The sequence below is a fragment of the Montipora capricornis genome, chromosome 6 (genome assembly GCF_036669925.1).
Source record: "Montipora capricornis isolate CH-2021 chromosome 6, ASM3666992v2, whole genome shotgun sequence".
NCBI lineage: Eukaryota > Metazoa > Cnidaria > Anthozoa > Scleractinia > Acroporidae > Montipora > Montipora capricornis.
The window spans coordinates 12,833,734-12,848,663 of NC_090888.1; the positions used below are offsets into that span (position 1 = coordinate 12,833,734).

Sequence of the window (14,930 nt, forward strand, 5' to 3'; positions counted from 1 at the left end):
TACAGTTTTTTAACTCTCACGCAAGACAAAATTCCAGTCCTTCGACACGAGACACTCGTCTTGAGAAGAGACGAGACTTTCGTCTCGACAGATAGTGCTAGCTTACTTTTGAGCAGCACTGTACCACTGTGCAATCCAGGGCTCAGACAATACAATACAATCACATTTGCGACTGAATTTTTCGCCTTTGCGACTAACATATCTGGAAAAGTCGCAAAATTTGGACTTGTTTTCACCTACCTTACATACGCTTTTCCGAAACAAAAGGGTTAGCAGTTACCACTTTGCTTTTACTTTTGCTAAAATAAATAAAGAAGTGTCGACAATATTGTTTCTTGTCAAAAATTTAACTCTCAATCTGAAGATAGCGTAATTGTAGCTTAATTTAGCTGTAATAAAGGTAAAGTCACTTTATTTGACGTCGGTATTCCCTTCTGCTACGAGGTTGGTATCTGTCAGTGCTCCGTTGGGGATTTAAAGCTATAGCTACACGGATCAGAGGAAAGTCTAACCCCACGTTGAAGTCACTGAGGATCGAACCGGGGACCTCTCGCTCTGAAAGCCGCACACTAGCCATCTGCGCCACGACTGCTCCTACAATGTTACGTGCACAACCCCATTCCTTTGATCGTTCACCTTTTTCAGTGGTTTCTTTACACAAGCATTGTGGCTTCCTATTTTGTTTTGCCAAACGGTTGACAACACAATGCAGCGTGATGGTTTTGCGAGTAAAATTTACGAAATTTCGACTTAATTTTCGTTAATTTGGGGCCCTGCAATCCCTGCTCCCCTGAGTACAGTTGGGTGAATTTGCCAAATGCCTGGTCCCAAAGTAATTCCCAAGTAAATGGTGATAAAATAAAGTGAGTAATATGGTATTTATTTATGAGTAACACAGGGCAGGAAAAACTCTAGCCTAAGGTCAGTTTGCCTGCAGCTAGTAAGTTTTGCTTTTGGTCAAAGTGAAAATGGAATTTTGGTGGTCCAGTGAGCAAGAGAAATCAGCCTCAGTAATATTGTTAAAGACACTTTCCAGTAAAAACATGAACATTGTGCACCTGTTGGGCAAGTGATGTTTTAGGGGGAGAAACCGAAAACTGAAATGTAAGTGGCCCACCGCACAACTGGATTTCAAAATTTTTTTCCTGCCCTGTAATGTAATACACATGTAGTATGTAGAATATATGAGTAATATAGTACACATGAATCAGAGCTTTTGACTGTTCTCTTGGCATTGCATGCTTCTTATGGTTGGGATATTTGCATCTAGTCTAAAAGAAAATTTCACAACGTTTTGGTTTTACATGTAATCCAATGGCCACTTTCAGATTCCTTCTGACCTTCATCATTTTGAACTCTTTTGGACAACAGAATTGGAGGAAAGGAAAATAATAAAGTACATATAATTCATGGTAGTTGTAGGCAAAGGTTGATTGTTAATTTTGTTTTCGTCAGGTGTTTCTGTGGAGATGCCTCCCCTTGATAGTGACCAGGAAACCATTACTTTGCGGGGAGAACCTGACAAGCTTGGAAGAGCCTTGACACAGGTCTACGAGAAAGCTAGCAGTGTAGTTTCTGCTGAGGTTGATGCCCCTCGTTGGCTGCACAGGTTCATCATTGGTAGAAAAGGACAAAATATACGGAAAATAACCCAAGACTTACCTAAGGTAGGGCTTGAGAAATTTGGTTAAAGTTAGGGTTACTGGGTAAATTTCAAAATACAGCACTGAAGATCACACATGAGTTTCCAAATGAGCTTGCCCTTCCAGGGTTTTCAATTTAAGAATTTTAGTAGGGGACAATATTTGAGGAGTAGGCAGAGAATGGACAACGTGCATGGAAGGCGTGCTTCCTGAGGGCCAAAGGCACGAGCTTGTAGGAGGGTGTGGGGGCATCCTCCCCCTGGGAAAATTTTGAAATTTGGGTGTCCTAAGTGCATTTCCTGCATTCTTTAGCACAAAGTAGTGTATTGAACTCAACACTAAAATTGTATCATTAAATTTTTATCATGAATACTCCAAATTTTTGAAATTCATGTGACGGCAAGACATGGTTTGGGTTTTGAAAAGACAGTAAAATAGCATGACGTATCCCCCGGGCTCCTTTGCATTCTATTCAGCTGCGTGCAATGTATTTCATATGTCGTGACCGAAAAGACCTTTTGTGGATGTCGTCTTGTAACGCTTCAAATGTAGTTAGCAAATCAGGCAGCTTACACCAAGAACTGGACTGCTAACTCAAAAATGTTTGTGCTCGATCCTCAATCACTGCCTTTGACATTGACGGGTAAACGGAAATTGCTTCCGAAAATCCTCAGAATTGAGGTGTATCTTTTATTTTTTATGAACAAAAGTTTCCCGATCCAAGGGTCATGTTCTGTTTGAATGTTTCTCATGTTATCGGTAAAATTTAATGTAATTTCCAAGGAAAAGTAGGCAGCGAGGTCACATGCAATAGCAGGCAAGTTTTGCCGGCTGCCGGCTTTTGAAAACCATGCCTTTGGGCAAGTTGTAATTTCATTTTACTCGCCCAAGTCTCCAAGGTGCTAGCCCCAAATGGTTTTATCTTGAATGAAAAGCAAATGTGCTTGGCATGCTGCACATACTAAAAAAAATTGTTCACCTTTTGAAGATCATCAATCGCAAATAACAAACAACAACTAAAACCTACTGTGTAGTAATATTTTATTCAAACACAGTTAACACAGGCTACAAAGTAAACAAGTTTGTCACAGTATTCTGAATAACAATACCGTGGGGAATTTTTTCCCAAGGAGTGAGACAACGCTACATGAGACAAAGGAATGGCCAAGGACTGAAAAGACATACCTCTGTTGGCATGAGCCTGGACCCTCAGTTCCATGCAGAAAATTAAAAAAAAAAGATTTTTGAGCAAACATTAATTAAAGTGTATATGACACAAAGTTTTGTATTAGCTTATTCGAAAGACTTTTCCAAATGGTCTGGATATCACAAGTGATGTTACTACAAGAGAAGCCCATAAACATGATGTATCCAACTGCCATTTTTACAAACTACCTTACATCGGTTTCTATTCGTGTTATACTAGAAAGAAAATTTCATCTGTTATCAGCAAGTATTGCAAGGATTTAAAGGGAAAGTATGGTCTGGAAAAGTTTCTCTGAATCGAAAGTTCTTTACCTGTATTGTCATACTTGACCACTCATTTGGACTAAATGTGAAAATTGAAATCCGCCATCTTTGTTTTTGTGTATGCAAACGAAGTTATGACGTAGCAATAGTCAAGGATTTCTCTGGATGACTAAATGCACTTGATGTAAAGAAAAAACACAGGCGAGGGGAGCAATGCTTTGTATACTTGAATCTTAATCCAGAGGCTAAACTATTGATATGCTCCACCTCTGAACAGATTTACCTCGTGGTCGTAAAGCAGGGTTTATATGTGAGTTATATGCAGGAGTTTTACAAAGCAAAAGAGAGCTTGCAGTGCTATCCTGTGCTCATTGCTGTGAAATAAATGCCTGGAAATCAAGTTTAATTTGTCTACCGTGGCTTTCTACGAGATCCCTGTTACAACTTCAAAACAATTTAAAATGATCGATTTTTATATTTCCATCAAAATAATGGTAAGAGTAAATCGTTTCAGTAGAGTCTATACTGCTAGCAAAATTTAACCACATTTCAAGTTAAGTTCATTAGCCCAAAACAATGAAAGTCGTCTATATATGACTTGATTCAGTTTTCTCGCTCCAATGTAATGATATTTTGGACTAGTTGACTGAGATTTCTGTATGAAGCGAATGTCACCAAGACCAATATTCATATACCTGAAGTTCCTGCTTGAAGTCCTCCTTGGTAAAATGACAGACCCGAACAGACAATATCGCATCAAGTTTTCACATTTGAGGAATCCATCCACGTTTTATTTTCTCCAGCCAACTTTCCTTTAAATTAAATTTTCCAGTGTAAGCTTTGTTTTTTAAAATTTTCTATGTGTTTTTAAGTATAGACATGTCTAGTTTCATCCCCATGGAAAGCATACACCCCAACAGTGGTAATTGTTGATGTGAAAAAGCCTTGCTACATGTGTTGAGCAACATCTGAAAGTTTCGTCGGCTTTTTCTAAATTAAACGCTTCCTCGTGTGAAAGCAAATGAATACATTTACTGAAGCATCGAAGACCGCTGCTGCTGAAGGAAGAAAGTGAAAAAGGTCTGCTTGTCGAATATTTCTTTGTCGCATTTTCAAGGTTGTTGTCTTGTTTACATTTGCTTTGGCTTATTTTTGCTGCCTTGTTAGATTGACTAGAAAATCTTTAAGTATTTAGTGACTTGAGTTTCTGTCGCACTTATGGCCTACATGGCCTACTGCCTATTGAATGTCCACAAGACCGTTTACCATAGTTCATCTTACATTTGAATTTCTCAAAGCAGAAAGGTCACACAACATTGCTTCGTCATAACATGTCATATCCAAGATGGTGCTCTCCAAGTCATGAAAGAGGCGACTTCAAAGTGCTCTTGTCACATTTTAACAGGGAACTGGACAAAACGGCAATTTCCGTAAACACCGGCGTATAAGCCGCACCCCGAGTTTAGCAACTTAGATTTTGGAAAAAAAAAATTTGAAAGAAATCAAAATAAATCCAAAGTGGAGTCTTAACAAAAGTGTCTTACATGTAAATGCACTGTTTCTTCAAGTTTCTTGCACGTGTCAACCCGCGTATTAACTCACTAACATTTAAAACAGAGAATACTCAAACTCTTACCTATAATTTTGACTCTCTAATAGTATGAAAATCTGACTAGGACATAAATTTGATTTTTCTCTGGCATTTTTAATACAGTATTTTTCATTCCTGTCCATTTCCCGTAGAATTTTAATACGTGAAACAACACCTGACGAACGTTTCGGTTCGTTTTAGCTTAGTAACCAGGCATTCTCGCTCGTTGGTGGATCGATTTCTGTCAAAGTGAGGGGCCATTATCGACATTGTAAACAACTTTGTGGTGGAATGGATATTCCCTGCTGAGTGAAGTTCACCTGCTCAAGAAAGGCAGTGTTAAACCGGTTAAAAGATCTTTTAACGAAGAAGGTTTAATCATTGTGTAAGCTCAAACAAAAACGGCTCTTAGGAGCCACCAAACTCACAAAAGCAATGATCAATGCATAATGTGGTATTGTTTTATGAAGTTCTTATTAATTTGCTGCACAGGTCTATACAGACTTAAGAATGTTCGCTAAACTTGTTAATTTATGCACATTTATGGCATGGTGTCTAGATGTTCTCGCAGATAAGCTGCATCCCCAATTTGATCCGAGAATTTTGAGCAAAAAGGTGCAGCTTATATGCCAGTGTTTACGGTATTTTAGATTTACTGGGAAAAAGTTCTCCTAATTTAGACAAAACCTTTTTCAGACTGTACTTTCCCTTTAAATGTTAAGTAATTTTCTCTCCATACAAACTGTGCAACATTTTTAGTCCAAAAGATTTCATTCCAGATTCTCTCAAATCATGTGTTGTATACAAATTTGCTTGTGCGGGCTGTGGTGGAGATTAACAATGGCTCATCTCACACAACCATCCGTGATTTCGGGAAGGAGCGCTTGCTCATTTCTCGAAACAGCGGCTGGTAATCAAGCCTACTGTTATGCGGTCATGTCTCTATAAAATTACGGAGAGTGGTAACGAGTAGTGGCTCTCACCGTTACAGACGTGACAAATCTAGTTTTTGTTGGCCTAACAGTTGCCTAATTCTTTTGGATTGGCATACATACTGCTTTTGGAAGAAAGAAATACTGTTGTAGATGAAAATAATCAAAAATTATATAGTTGAACTTATTTATTTCTTAAAAATGATCTACCAGATCAGTAAGTAGCATACGAATTGGAAAGTGATTTATATAGTCCAACTCCCATTTCCCTCTAGAATTTCCTGGGCCTCTGATCCCCCACCCCCTCGGAAGTTCCAATTCCCTCCTTGGTGGGGTATGGATATCTCCTGGAACCACGGGCAACCCGTGATAAGAAAGCGCAAGCCTGAAACGATATTCCACAAGTCCCAGGCTATCGGGCAACCTTTTTGTCATGCCTGATCAATGGACTCCATCCTTAGCTATACACAACAAAAATACCTTGGGTGCAATAATACGACATCCAGTGCTTTGTTATCATTCATTAAACTAACATAAAATGTTTAACACTCAATTTATTGTGGGAATTTTAGGCTGGAAGGTTTTGTTAAGTGGAGTAGGTTTTAATTTACTTTGGTTTAGTTGTGCTTTTAAATTAAGTTTTAAACACAACTACTCCATAGAGTTTACAAGCATAAAGATAAATATAGTATTGGTTTATGCAGGGTTATCAAGAAGGCCTCAGAGCATAACACTGATTCGGGGATCTGTTGACAAATTAAAAATAATTTGTGTTCCAATACAGGTTCATGTGGAATTTAGCGATGAGAAGGACAGTGTTTCACTTGAGGGACCTCCACAGGAAGTGGAAAAGGCACAGGAATCTCTTGAAACATTCATACGTGAATTGGTTAGTTGATAAACATAGTTTTGGTTGTTTGACTGTGTCTGTGATACTGAATTGAAGGGTCGCTACCCCCAAACTTCGTACGAGGACTCCTGCCAGAACTGGCTCAATTTTAGCCTTTCCTAATTTCTTTAAGTCCCAAATTATTTTGGTTACTGCAGTTTAGGGAAATTGAAGTTACTACAGAAAGTGTTAATTGATGTCACCTGTTGTTATGAGAGGATTCAGCAATGCCTTGCATTTACCGCAAATTGCAAGTTATGTTAAGCTGAATTTCAAAATTTGCATTTTGCCAAAAATCAAAGAAACTTGTTAGGTTTCAGCTGATTCTTGCACGTTAGTTTCAGATGTGCGATTTCACCTAAACATAACACTAAAACTCTCTCTGTATCAAACAGAACTTTATTAGCTGTCAAAACAAAAAGATCTTTTGTTCCAGTGGTCGGTCCATTGCTGAATCAAATAAAACAGTGTTTGGAGAGGTAATAACATCGTCCGTATAAGTGAGTTGTTGTTTTCCTTTGCAGGATGCTTCAATGGATTATGCAGAAATCACTGTGGACCACAAGTATCATCCTCACATCATTGGCAAGAATGGAGCAAATGGTTGGTTTTGCTGCAGTGTGTGCGAAAAAATTAATTCATTCTGAAGTATACTTTTATTGCTGCACAGGTCGCTTCAGTTTTCAAAAATTGAGAGTTTTTTGTCTAATGGCAGAGCCAGAGAGAATGTACATAGAGTCACTTTCTAAACTCATCTATGTCTGTTCTTGCACTGCTTTACATTCATCTCTCAAAGAGCTTCAGTCTGTATAGTAAAGCATTTTGGGAGGTCAGAAAAGAGTAGACTAATGTCTCTGACAAAGTGCTGGTGCTTTAACGTAAGCCATACAAGCTGCCCACTGTGCTAATTTGTCCTTTATGGACTTATTTGATAAAATTAAGATTTTGATGCCGTTGTAGCGGTCCCACCAATTTTGCTGGCCGTTCACCATGATAAATAAAAACAGAACCAAAATCTTGTCGCTGACTTAGTCCAGAATTTTAGTAGATTTTTTAAAGCAGAAAAATGGGGACTGTACGTACACCGAAATTAATTAACATAGATTCATTCCAATGCTGTTTTCTCGGAAATAAGAGAACTTTCCTTTTCTTTTTCTTAAAATCAAGTGAACCGTATCAAGACTGAAACTGGAACATCCATTTTGATCCCATCAAACATTGAACACAGCAGTATCTTGAGGATTGAAGGATCACCAAAGGGAGTTGCACTGGCCAAAGAGGAAATTTTGCAGATGGTGAAGAAACTGGTGAGCAGATGCATGCTGACTCATCCTATCAAGCGATAAAACTGATGTTATTGGAAGTGTTAGGGTCACCCACAGTCCGGGCACTTGGAATAAATGAGTGGAAAGTGCTGTATTTATAAGGACATTAGTTACACTCTTGCATCTTTTGAAAATGTACAAGGGGTAGTCTTTGTTATGCACGTCTCTTAGGTAACCCTTGTAATAATAGGCCCATTTCAAAGATACAATACTCTTTGTTTGCATTCCAAAATTTGGAAGCAGTTGTTAGGACACTTGCCTTGAGATTGGGAGTTCCCTATTGCAAGACTCTTCTGACCAGTCGTTTAAGATAGCAACAACGGCAACGAACATGTTGGAATTCAATTGGTATGCAAAAAGGTGATAACTTTTCTATTGTCTGTACTTACTTCTGATTGGCTTAAACAGCAAACGGTTAACAACTTCATAAAGCAGTATCATATTCATCCTTACATGTACTTTCCAACCATCTTCCATCTTTCATCTGGTCTCAGTTTAAATGAATTCCCCAGAAATCGTATGTGGGGAACATGTAAAATTGTAAACGTTTCTTGGCTTTTGTTTTCAACTCTTGTGATTGGTCAAAATCTTTTAACACAAAAAAACACCCTTTCAAAGTGGGCTGTAAATGAATTTTATTGCGTTAACTGCCTTCCTGTAGGGTTATGCATTCTCTGTGTGAAAATGATAACATTCCTATTTGGGGAAAGCCCCGTTGCCGCATAACAAAGGAAATTGCTATCCACTTTACACGGATCATTACTTAATTTGTTCCTGGTAGTCCCTGGTTCAACTTCTCGGCTGCACTTGTAAATAGCCAAACTGGTTTGTCTCCGGCCAGTTGGGATTCTTAACAGTAGTTGTTGTGCTCTGTCATTTCGTTCATTTTTTCATTGCACCTGAAAAGCCCCTATGGGGAGTGGTTTTTGTATGTTATTGTAATTTTGCATAAGCATTGTTTTTGTTTTCTCTTGGGACCACAAGTCTCAAGAGAAATTTTGGAGGGCAAATAAAGAAAATTGTTGTATGAAGGTCTTGCTTTGGCTTTTGAGATAAGCTCAAAAACACTGCAGACTGTCTCTGCAGGTTGCTGGTCTTGGGTGGAAAATGCGTGGCCAATTTGATAAAGTCCAACCCTGACAGATATTACAGTGCATAAAAAATTATGGTGTAGAGACAGTTGAAGACCCTTTTTCTGTCTTTCAGGAAAATGAGAAGACTAAAGATGTGCTCATCGAACAGCGCTTCCATCGAGCAATCATTGGCACAAAGGGAGAGAAAATCCGGGAGATTCGTGACAAATACCCTGAAGTACAGATATCCTTCCCGGATGCTGGCAAGAAGAGTGATATAGTGAATTTGCGGGGACCACGTGAAGACGTAGACAGTGTATACACCTTGCTCAAGAAAATGAATTCAGAATTGGTAAGGGGTGAATAGAGAATGTTCATTCAAAGAACTTAAAATTAAAGACAATGAATCCAACCACTGTATTGAACTGTTGCCGTCACCTTATCGTGGACAAGAACCAATTTTCTGCTTTTTGTCACAAGTGAAAAATATTGTCGGCCCAGTAACGTAGCAGTTAGTTTTTTATTAGTAACCAAAATATTTTAACTTTTGCATCATCTGCTGACAGCGTCATTTAGCAATGAGTGGATCGTGGATCGAGTTATCTCGGTGCTTTTATGATAAACGAATTTCTTCATGTTTGGTTTATATGTGCAACTTTTATTCACTTGTTTCAATGGATGCAAATTTGTTGCTGCTGATTAACCATTAAGTAATCTATATTTACTTAACTGTAGATTGCTGCCAATTACCGCGTTGATGTTCCAGTCTTCAAACAGTTCCACAAGAATGTCATAGGCAGAGGTGGCACAACCATCAAGAAGGTACTGTGTGCGCTATTTCTTTGTGCTTACCTCCTAGAGTTAAAATTGTTGTTGCATAAGGGAAGCGATGTTTAGCTGATCTTCGCCTTGGAAAAACTCCAAATTTTCCAGTCAGATAAAGATTAAGTCTTAAATTGTTATTTTTATTTTGAAAAGCAGCAGTTCCTGTTTCAAATTTTCAAATGATGTTATTCAAAAGGATTGTACCAATGACGATGTTGTTTACTTTTGTGTCATAGATTCGTGAGGAAACTGATACCAAGATTGAGTTGCCATCTGAAGGTAGTGACAGTGACTTGATTGTCATCACTGGACACAAGGCTCAAGTTGAAGCAGCTCGTGATCGTATTATTGCCATACAAAACGAGCAGGTAAGACTGGCGATAATTGGTTTTCTCCTCAAGTAGGACTAGTCTTAACTTATTTTGTGGCAGAATAATTTCACTGATCACGTTGTTACACAGTATTTGGTAAAGGAGGGAGTAAGGTTGGTGGATTGGTCGAATATCGCTCTAGAACTCAAAAGTCAGGGAAAGTTTTATTTCTCTCATCTGGATAAATTTTCTTGATATAAAACCACTCAAAAGATGTTTCCTTGCTATCCATGTACATGCTTTGTGTGTTAGGCGCATCAATGCAAAATTTACTGTTATTAAACTGGCTGATTATTAAACTTGGCATTTCTTGTTCTCGGATTACTAGAAAATCTGAAGATTATGTCCGGGAAGATTACCTTTGGCCAGGGAAAAGTCGGGGAATTTTTGTTTTCATGGTAGAGTGGTGGTGGTAACCCTGAATTGAATGATAATCACTATAAAACTGTGTAGAACAACATTTAAAGAAATGCAACAGCCGTGAAAAATGCGTGGATGGACAGAGGAACAAGATTGTAACAAGTTACATCGGGATAATCTTAAAAAAAAAAGGTCAGGCCAACGTTTTATAACAAATCGCCTGAGTAAAGGTTGTTTTTTCCAGAGACACCTTGTTTGTAAAATGCATGAAACCCCCTTGGTTTTCCTTCTCAAAACCAGCACCATTGCCATCAAAACCAGAAGCAATGCTGTCAGAACGATTAATTAAAATTAGCATTAATTGATTTTTGCAGGCAAATGTAACTCAGATGGAGATAAGCATTCCACATAAACATCACAATGCGGTGATTGGTGCCAAAGGCCGGCTCATTCGCTCTATTATGGATGAATGCGGCGGAGTCAGCATCAAGTTTCCACCTGAAGGTAGCAACAGTGACAAAGTTCTTATCCGTGGACCGAAGGATGATGTTGAAAAGGCCAAGAAACAGCTTCTGGAAATCTTAAATGAGAAGGTTGGATATTTTATTTCTACTAAAACAAGTTTTAAAAGGAATCTCTACCTTGACTGAATTGTTTTTCATATGAGCGAGTCTATTGCTTGCCTGTTAGCATCTTCTCGATAACATAGAAATCAAGGAGAGAAAGATGCGTGTTGGTTCTTCAAGCTGTAATAATTTCTCAGTTCTCGATGGCCAACATCTCGTTGATTATTGAAGCCAAAAAGCTGAAAAGCTTAGAGATACCGTTAAATATGGTTTACAATTTGCTCTTAAAGTCGTTTTTTTTTTTCTGTAAGCAAATTCGCGCGTAAATAGACAAAAATGTAAACAATAGCTTCAATAGAAACTTGATGTATTGACTTGGTGGCATGTTACGGTGCTGGACTGCTGGCCCTCCGACCATAAATGGGAGTTGTCCTCGGTAAATCCCTATTCGCGATTATTCCATCTTGTTCACTTTGTACAATACGGGCGAACTATCCTGTAGCTGGGTGGGAACGGACGGTTTTAAAGTAAAAATCGAAAAGGAATGATTCCAGAAGCACGTGACCTTGAAGCGTGTAACTGGCAACACTTTTCCTTGGAACAAAGCTTGGGATTTTCGGACACCAATAGACCAATTTCGATATATTAAAATTAAGTCCGAAACAAAAGGCATCATCTCGAGGCTCTGGGAAATAAACTCATACAATCCTTATATCTATTCCCCAGAGCCTCGAGATGATGCCTTTTGTTTCGGACTGAATTTTAATATATCGAAATTGATCTATTTTATGCCCAAATATGGACAAAAATGAGATCGAAGCTGCATGCGTGGGAAAACGCACGAGCTGCACGACTTTACATCCAAATAAGAATTTTTTTTTTCAACGCTTCAAGATCACGTCTTTCTGATAGTTCGTTGTCGTATGCTCAAAGTAAAGTAACCATATTTAACGTCGATAACCCGAAACAGTAATTCAACTGACAAACCTGAGGTCGACGGTGCGCTCATTTTACTCCCCCCTCTCCATCAGTGCTCCGTTTTACGGGTATTTAAAGCTACTTAGCTGCACGGAAAGGAAAGAAGTCGAAACTCAGGACCTTTTGTCGTCAAAACCTAAAAATGTAAGGAATTCACGTTGTTGTTTTGTGGAGTACGGCAAAGAAATGCAGGGAAATTCACGCTGCACGAGTTTTTTTTCATTTTTTGACCAATTGTATTCTTGCTCTGTGTCGTTGTCGTTGCCTTTAACTCCCCATCTTTGTCTTTAACTCCCTATTAACTGAATTTACAAAAGAAGTCAAAGTTCCAGGACTTTTTAATTCACATCACAGGACAAGGAAGTCAACTCCGAAATGGCTCTTTTGTAACTAGCACACATTTACACAATGTAGACTCAGATAAATCGTTACTTCATAGTTCATCGTTTTTGCCGCAGGAAATCAACAGTTACACATTAGAGATCCGTGCCAAACCTCAACATCACCGCTTTCTGATTGGTCGAGGAGGAGCCAACATCAAGAAAGTACGAGAGAGCACTGGAGCGAGAATTGTGTTCCCGACTCCAAGTGATGATGATAAGGAACTGATTACAATAATTGGAAAGAAGGAAGGCGTCGAAGCTGCTAAACAAGAGCTTTTGAAAGCAATTAAAGATCTGGTATGGAAAGACTTAATTAATTAATTATAAAGAAGTCTTCGTGCGGTTTCTCCTGCTTTGTTAGCGACCTTGTCCAGGGACGTCTACGTGAACGACAGAATAACTAAGAAACCTTAAATAGCAATGACCACAACCAGGTTTTCTGAACCCGCGAGACTGAGCACCGGCAGCAAACCATTGTTTTGGTAGATACTTGACCGTATTTTGTTATTTAGTGGTTATCTATTGCACAAAATTATCTAAACACGGTAAAACCTTCAGGGTTAGGATTAGGGTTAGGTTAGCGTAATTGTATAATTACTGAACGTTTTATACCTTGTTTGAAAAAAATTGAAACAATAGAAAGAGACACCAAGTACCCACCATTGTTTTAACGAAAACCGCTGGGCAGCATCCTGGTTCTGGTCATTGCTGTCAAAGGTCTTCCAAAAACTAAGGAGTGTTTTCACGTGACGTCACGGCAGCCATGTTGGTTTTCCCAAACAATGGAACGTCGGCCAACTTATCCTCCGGGAATTGATCTCTATTATCATGCAAATGTTTTCTTTTGTTTCGGTGGAAAAACAAGGTTGCTGGTCACGTGAGTGAAAATACTCTGCAGGTTTCTACGAACGACGCCCCGCACGTTTTATATTTTGGTACATTTCTTTGCCGACGTGCGTTGACCAAATTCGGAAGTCCGTTGACGCCAATGACTAGCGACTATAATTGCGAAATTACTATTAGTATTAGTTCTAATCAATCATATCATAGGCTTGGTTCATCTTGCTCAATCTTATTTGTTGGGGAAACACGGCTTATGGTAGATATATAGAAGATTTATGCTAAGGTTTAGAGGTTTTTTTGTGCAATTTTCTACAATTTTGTACGCTTAGGACAACATTGTTGAAGGCGAAGTGCACGTGGACCCCAAGCACCACAAGTACTTTGTTGCCAAGCGAGGAGAAAAACTACGTGACATTGCTGAAGATTTTGGAGGCGTTGTTGTCAGCTTCCCAAGAAATGGCGTACAATCTGACCGCGTGGTCCTCAAGGGAGCCAAAGATTGCATTGAAGGTGCCAAGAAGAGGATCCTGGAAATCGTCGCAGAGCTAGAATCCATGGTCTCTTTAGAATGTGTTGTTCCACAGAAGTATCATCGTAACATTATGGGAGCCAAGGGCGTCAATGTCCAGAAGGTGACGTCAGAGCACAATGTTCAGATTAAGTTTCCAGACAGAGACCCCGGCAACAGAGGACAAGGGATGATGAACGGCAGTTCCTCGCCTGTGGAGGAAAACGGTGACGAGCCTACTTCTCCTCCTGCAAGCCCTCGCAAGTGCGATGTGATTACCATCATTGGTCCCAAGGACAACGCTGAGGCTGCCAAGCAAGCTTTGTTGGTATGTTCGCTCTGTTTGTTATTTTTTTCCTTGGCAAATAGGTTTTGAGCAGCGATTACTTTGAACACAAAGGTTCGATTAGGTAAACAAATTCTATCCTATTGTCAACAAAACTTCCTTCCGGGCCTCGGCTGTTTCAAAAGGTGGAAAACGCTATCCACCCTTCGCACTACTCGGGGCGAGGTTATTTTCAGTGCTATCAGCGATTTGGATCGCGTAGAAAGTGACGTCATTTACTCACCAGCTTAAAAATGAAGTGTGTGAATGCGGCTTAATTAGTGTGCAACACGAGAGTACTTGGCTTTCAGGGCCCGGTTGTTCGAGAGCCGATTAACAGGAGCTTATCCAGGATAAGCGTAAGCTTTGGTTTAATTTTTTCAACTTTTCATTGAGAGTTTAATTTGGTTATTTTTTCTTTTCAAGATTGACTCCTTCAATGTAAAATTTTGCCAAATATCAGCGTTTTACAACATTTGGGATTAGAGAATTAAACTCCTTGGTAAACTTTTAATCTGGGATTAGCGTTAATCGGCTTTGGAACAACTGGCCTCTGATTGTCAAATTCGTGTTCTACGTACTAAGTAAGCCGCATTCACACACGCTGCATTTTTAAGCTAGTGAGGGAATGACGTCACTTTCTCCTCGATCCAGCTCTCTGAGGGCTTATTTGTCAGAACCACACCAAGTAATGGCGGACCGCTAAATGAAAAAAATTGCTGTCAAAATAAAACAGTTTATCTTGAAACGATTGCATAAAATCTTGCATTTCGAGTACTCAGCGCAAAGGCTTTAAAAATGTGAAGAAAAACGATGAGTGATTTTTGACCGCAGCACTTTAGGCTTCC

At 39.2% G+C, this 14,930-nt stretch overlaps 1 protein-coding gene across 1 annotated transcript in view; it reads left to right on the forward strand.

Annotated features, from left to right (window-relative positions):
- LOC138051544 (vigilin-like) overlaps positions 1 to 14,930 on the forward strand; it is a 29,988-nt gene that overhangs the window by 9,505 nt on the left and 5,553 nt on the right. The window contains exons 6-15 of the mRNA XM_068897763.1: positions 1,456 to 1,667; positions 6,421 to 6,525; positions 7,050 to 7,128; positions 7,693 to 7,832; positions 9,057 to 9,275; positions 9,659 to 9,745; positions 9,985 to 10,116; positions 10,854 to 11,072; positions 12,482 to 12,703; positions 13,579 to 14,085. Of these exons, the coding sequence (XP_068753864.1) occupies positions 1,456 to 1,667; positions 6,421 to 6,525; positions 7,050 to 7,128; positions 7,693 to 7,832; positions 9,057 to 9,275; positions 9,659 to 9,745; positions 9,985 to 10,116; positions 10,854 to 11,072; positions 12,482 to 12,703; positions 13,579 to 14,085 (1,922 nt within the window). The remainder of the gene's footprint in view (positions 1 to 1,455; positions 1,668 to 6,420; positions 6,526 to 7,049; positions 7,129 to 7,692; positions 7,833 to 9,056; positions 9,276 to 9,658; positions 9,746 to 9,984; positions 10,117 to 10,853; positions 11,073 to 12,481; positions 12,704 to 13,578; positions 14,086 to 14,930) is intronic.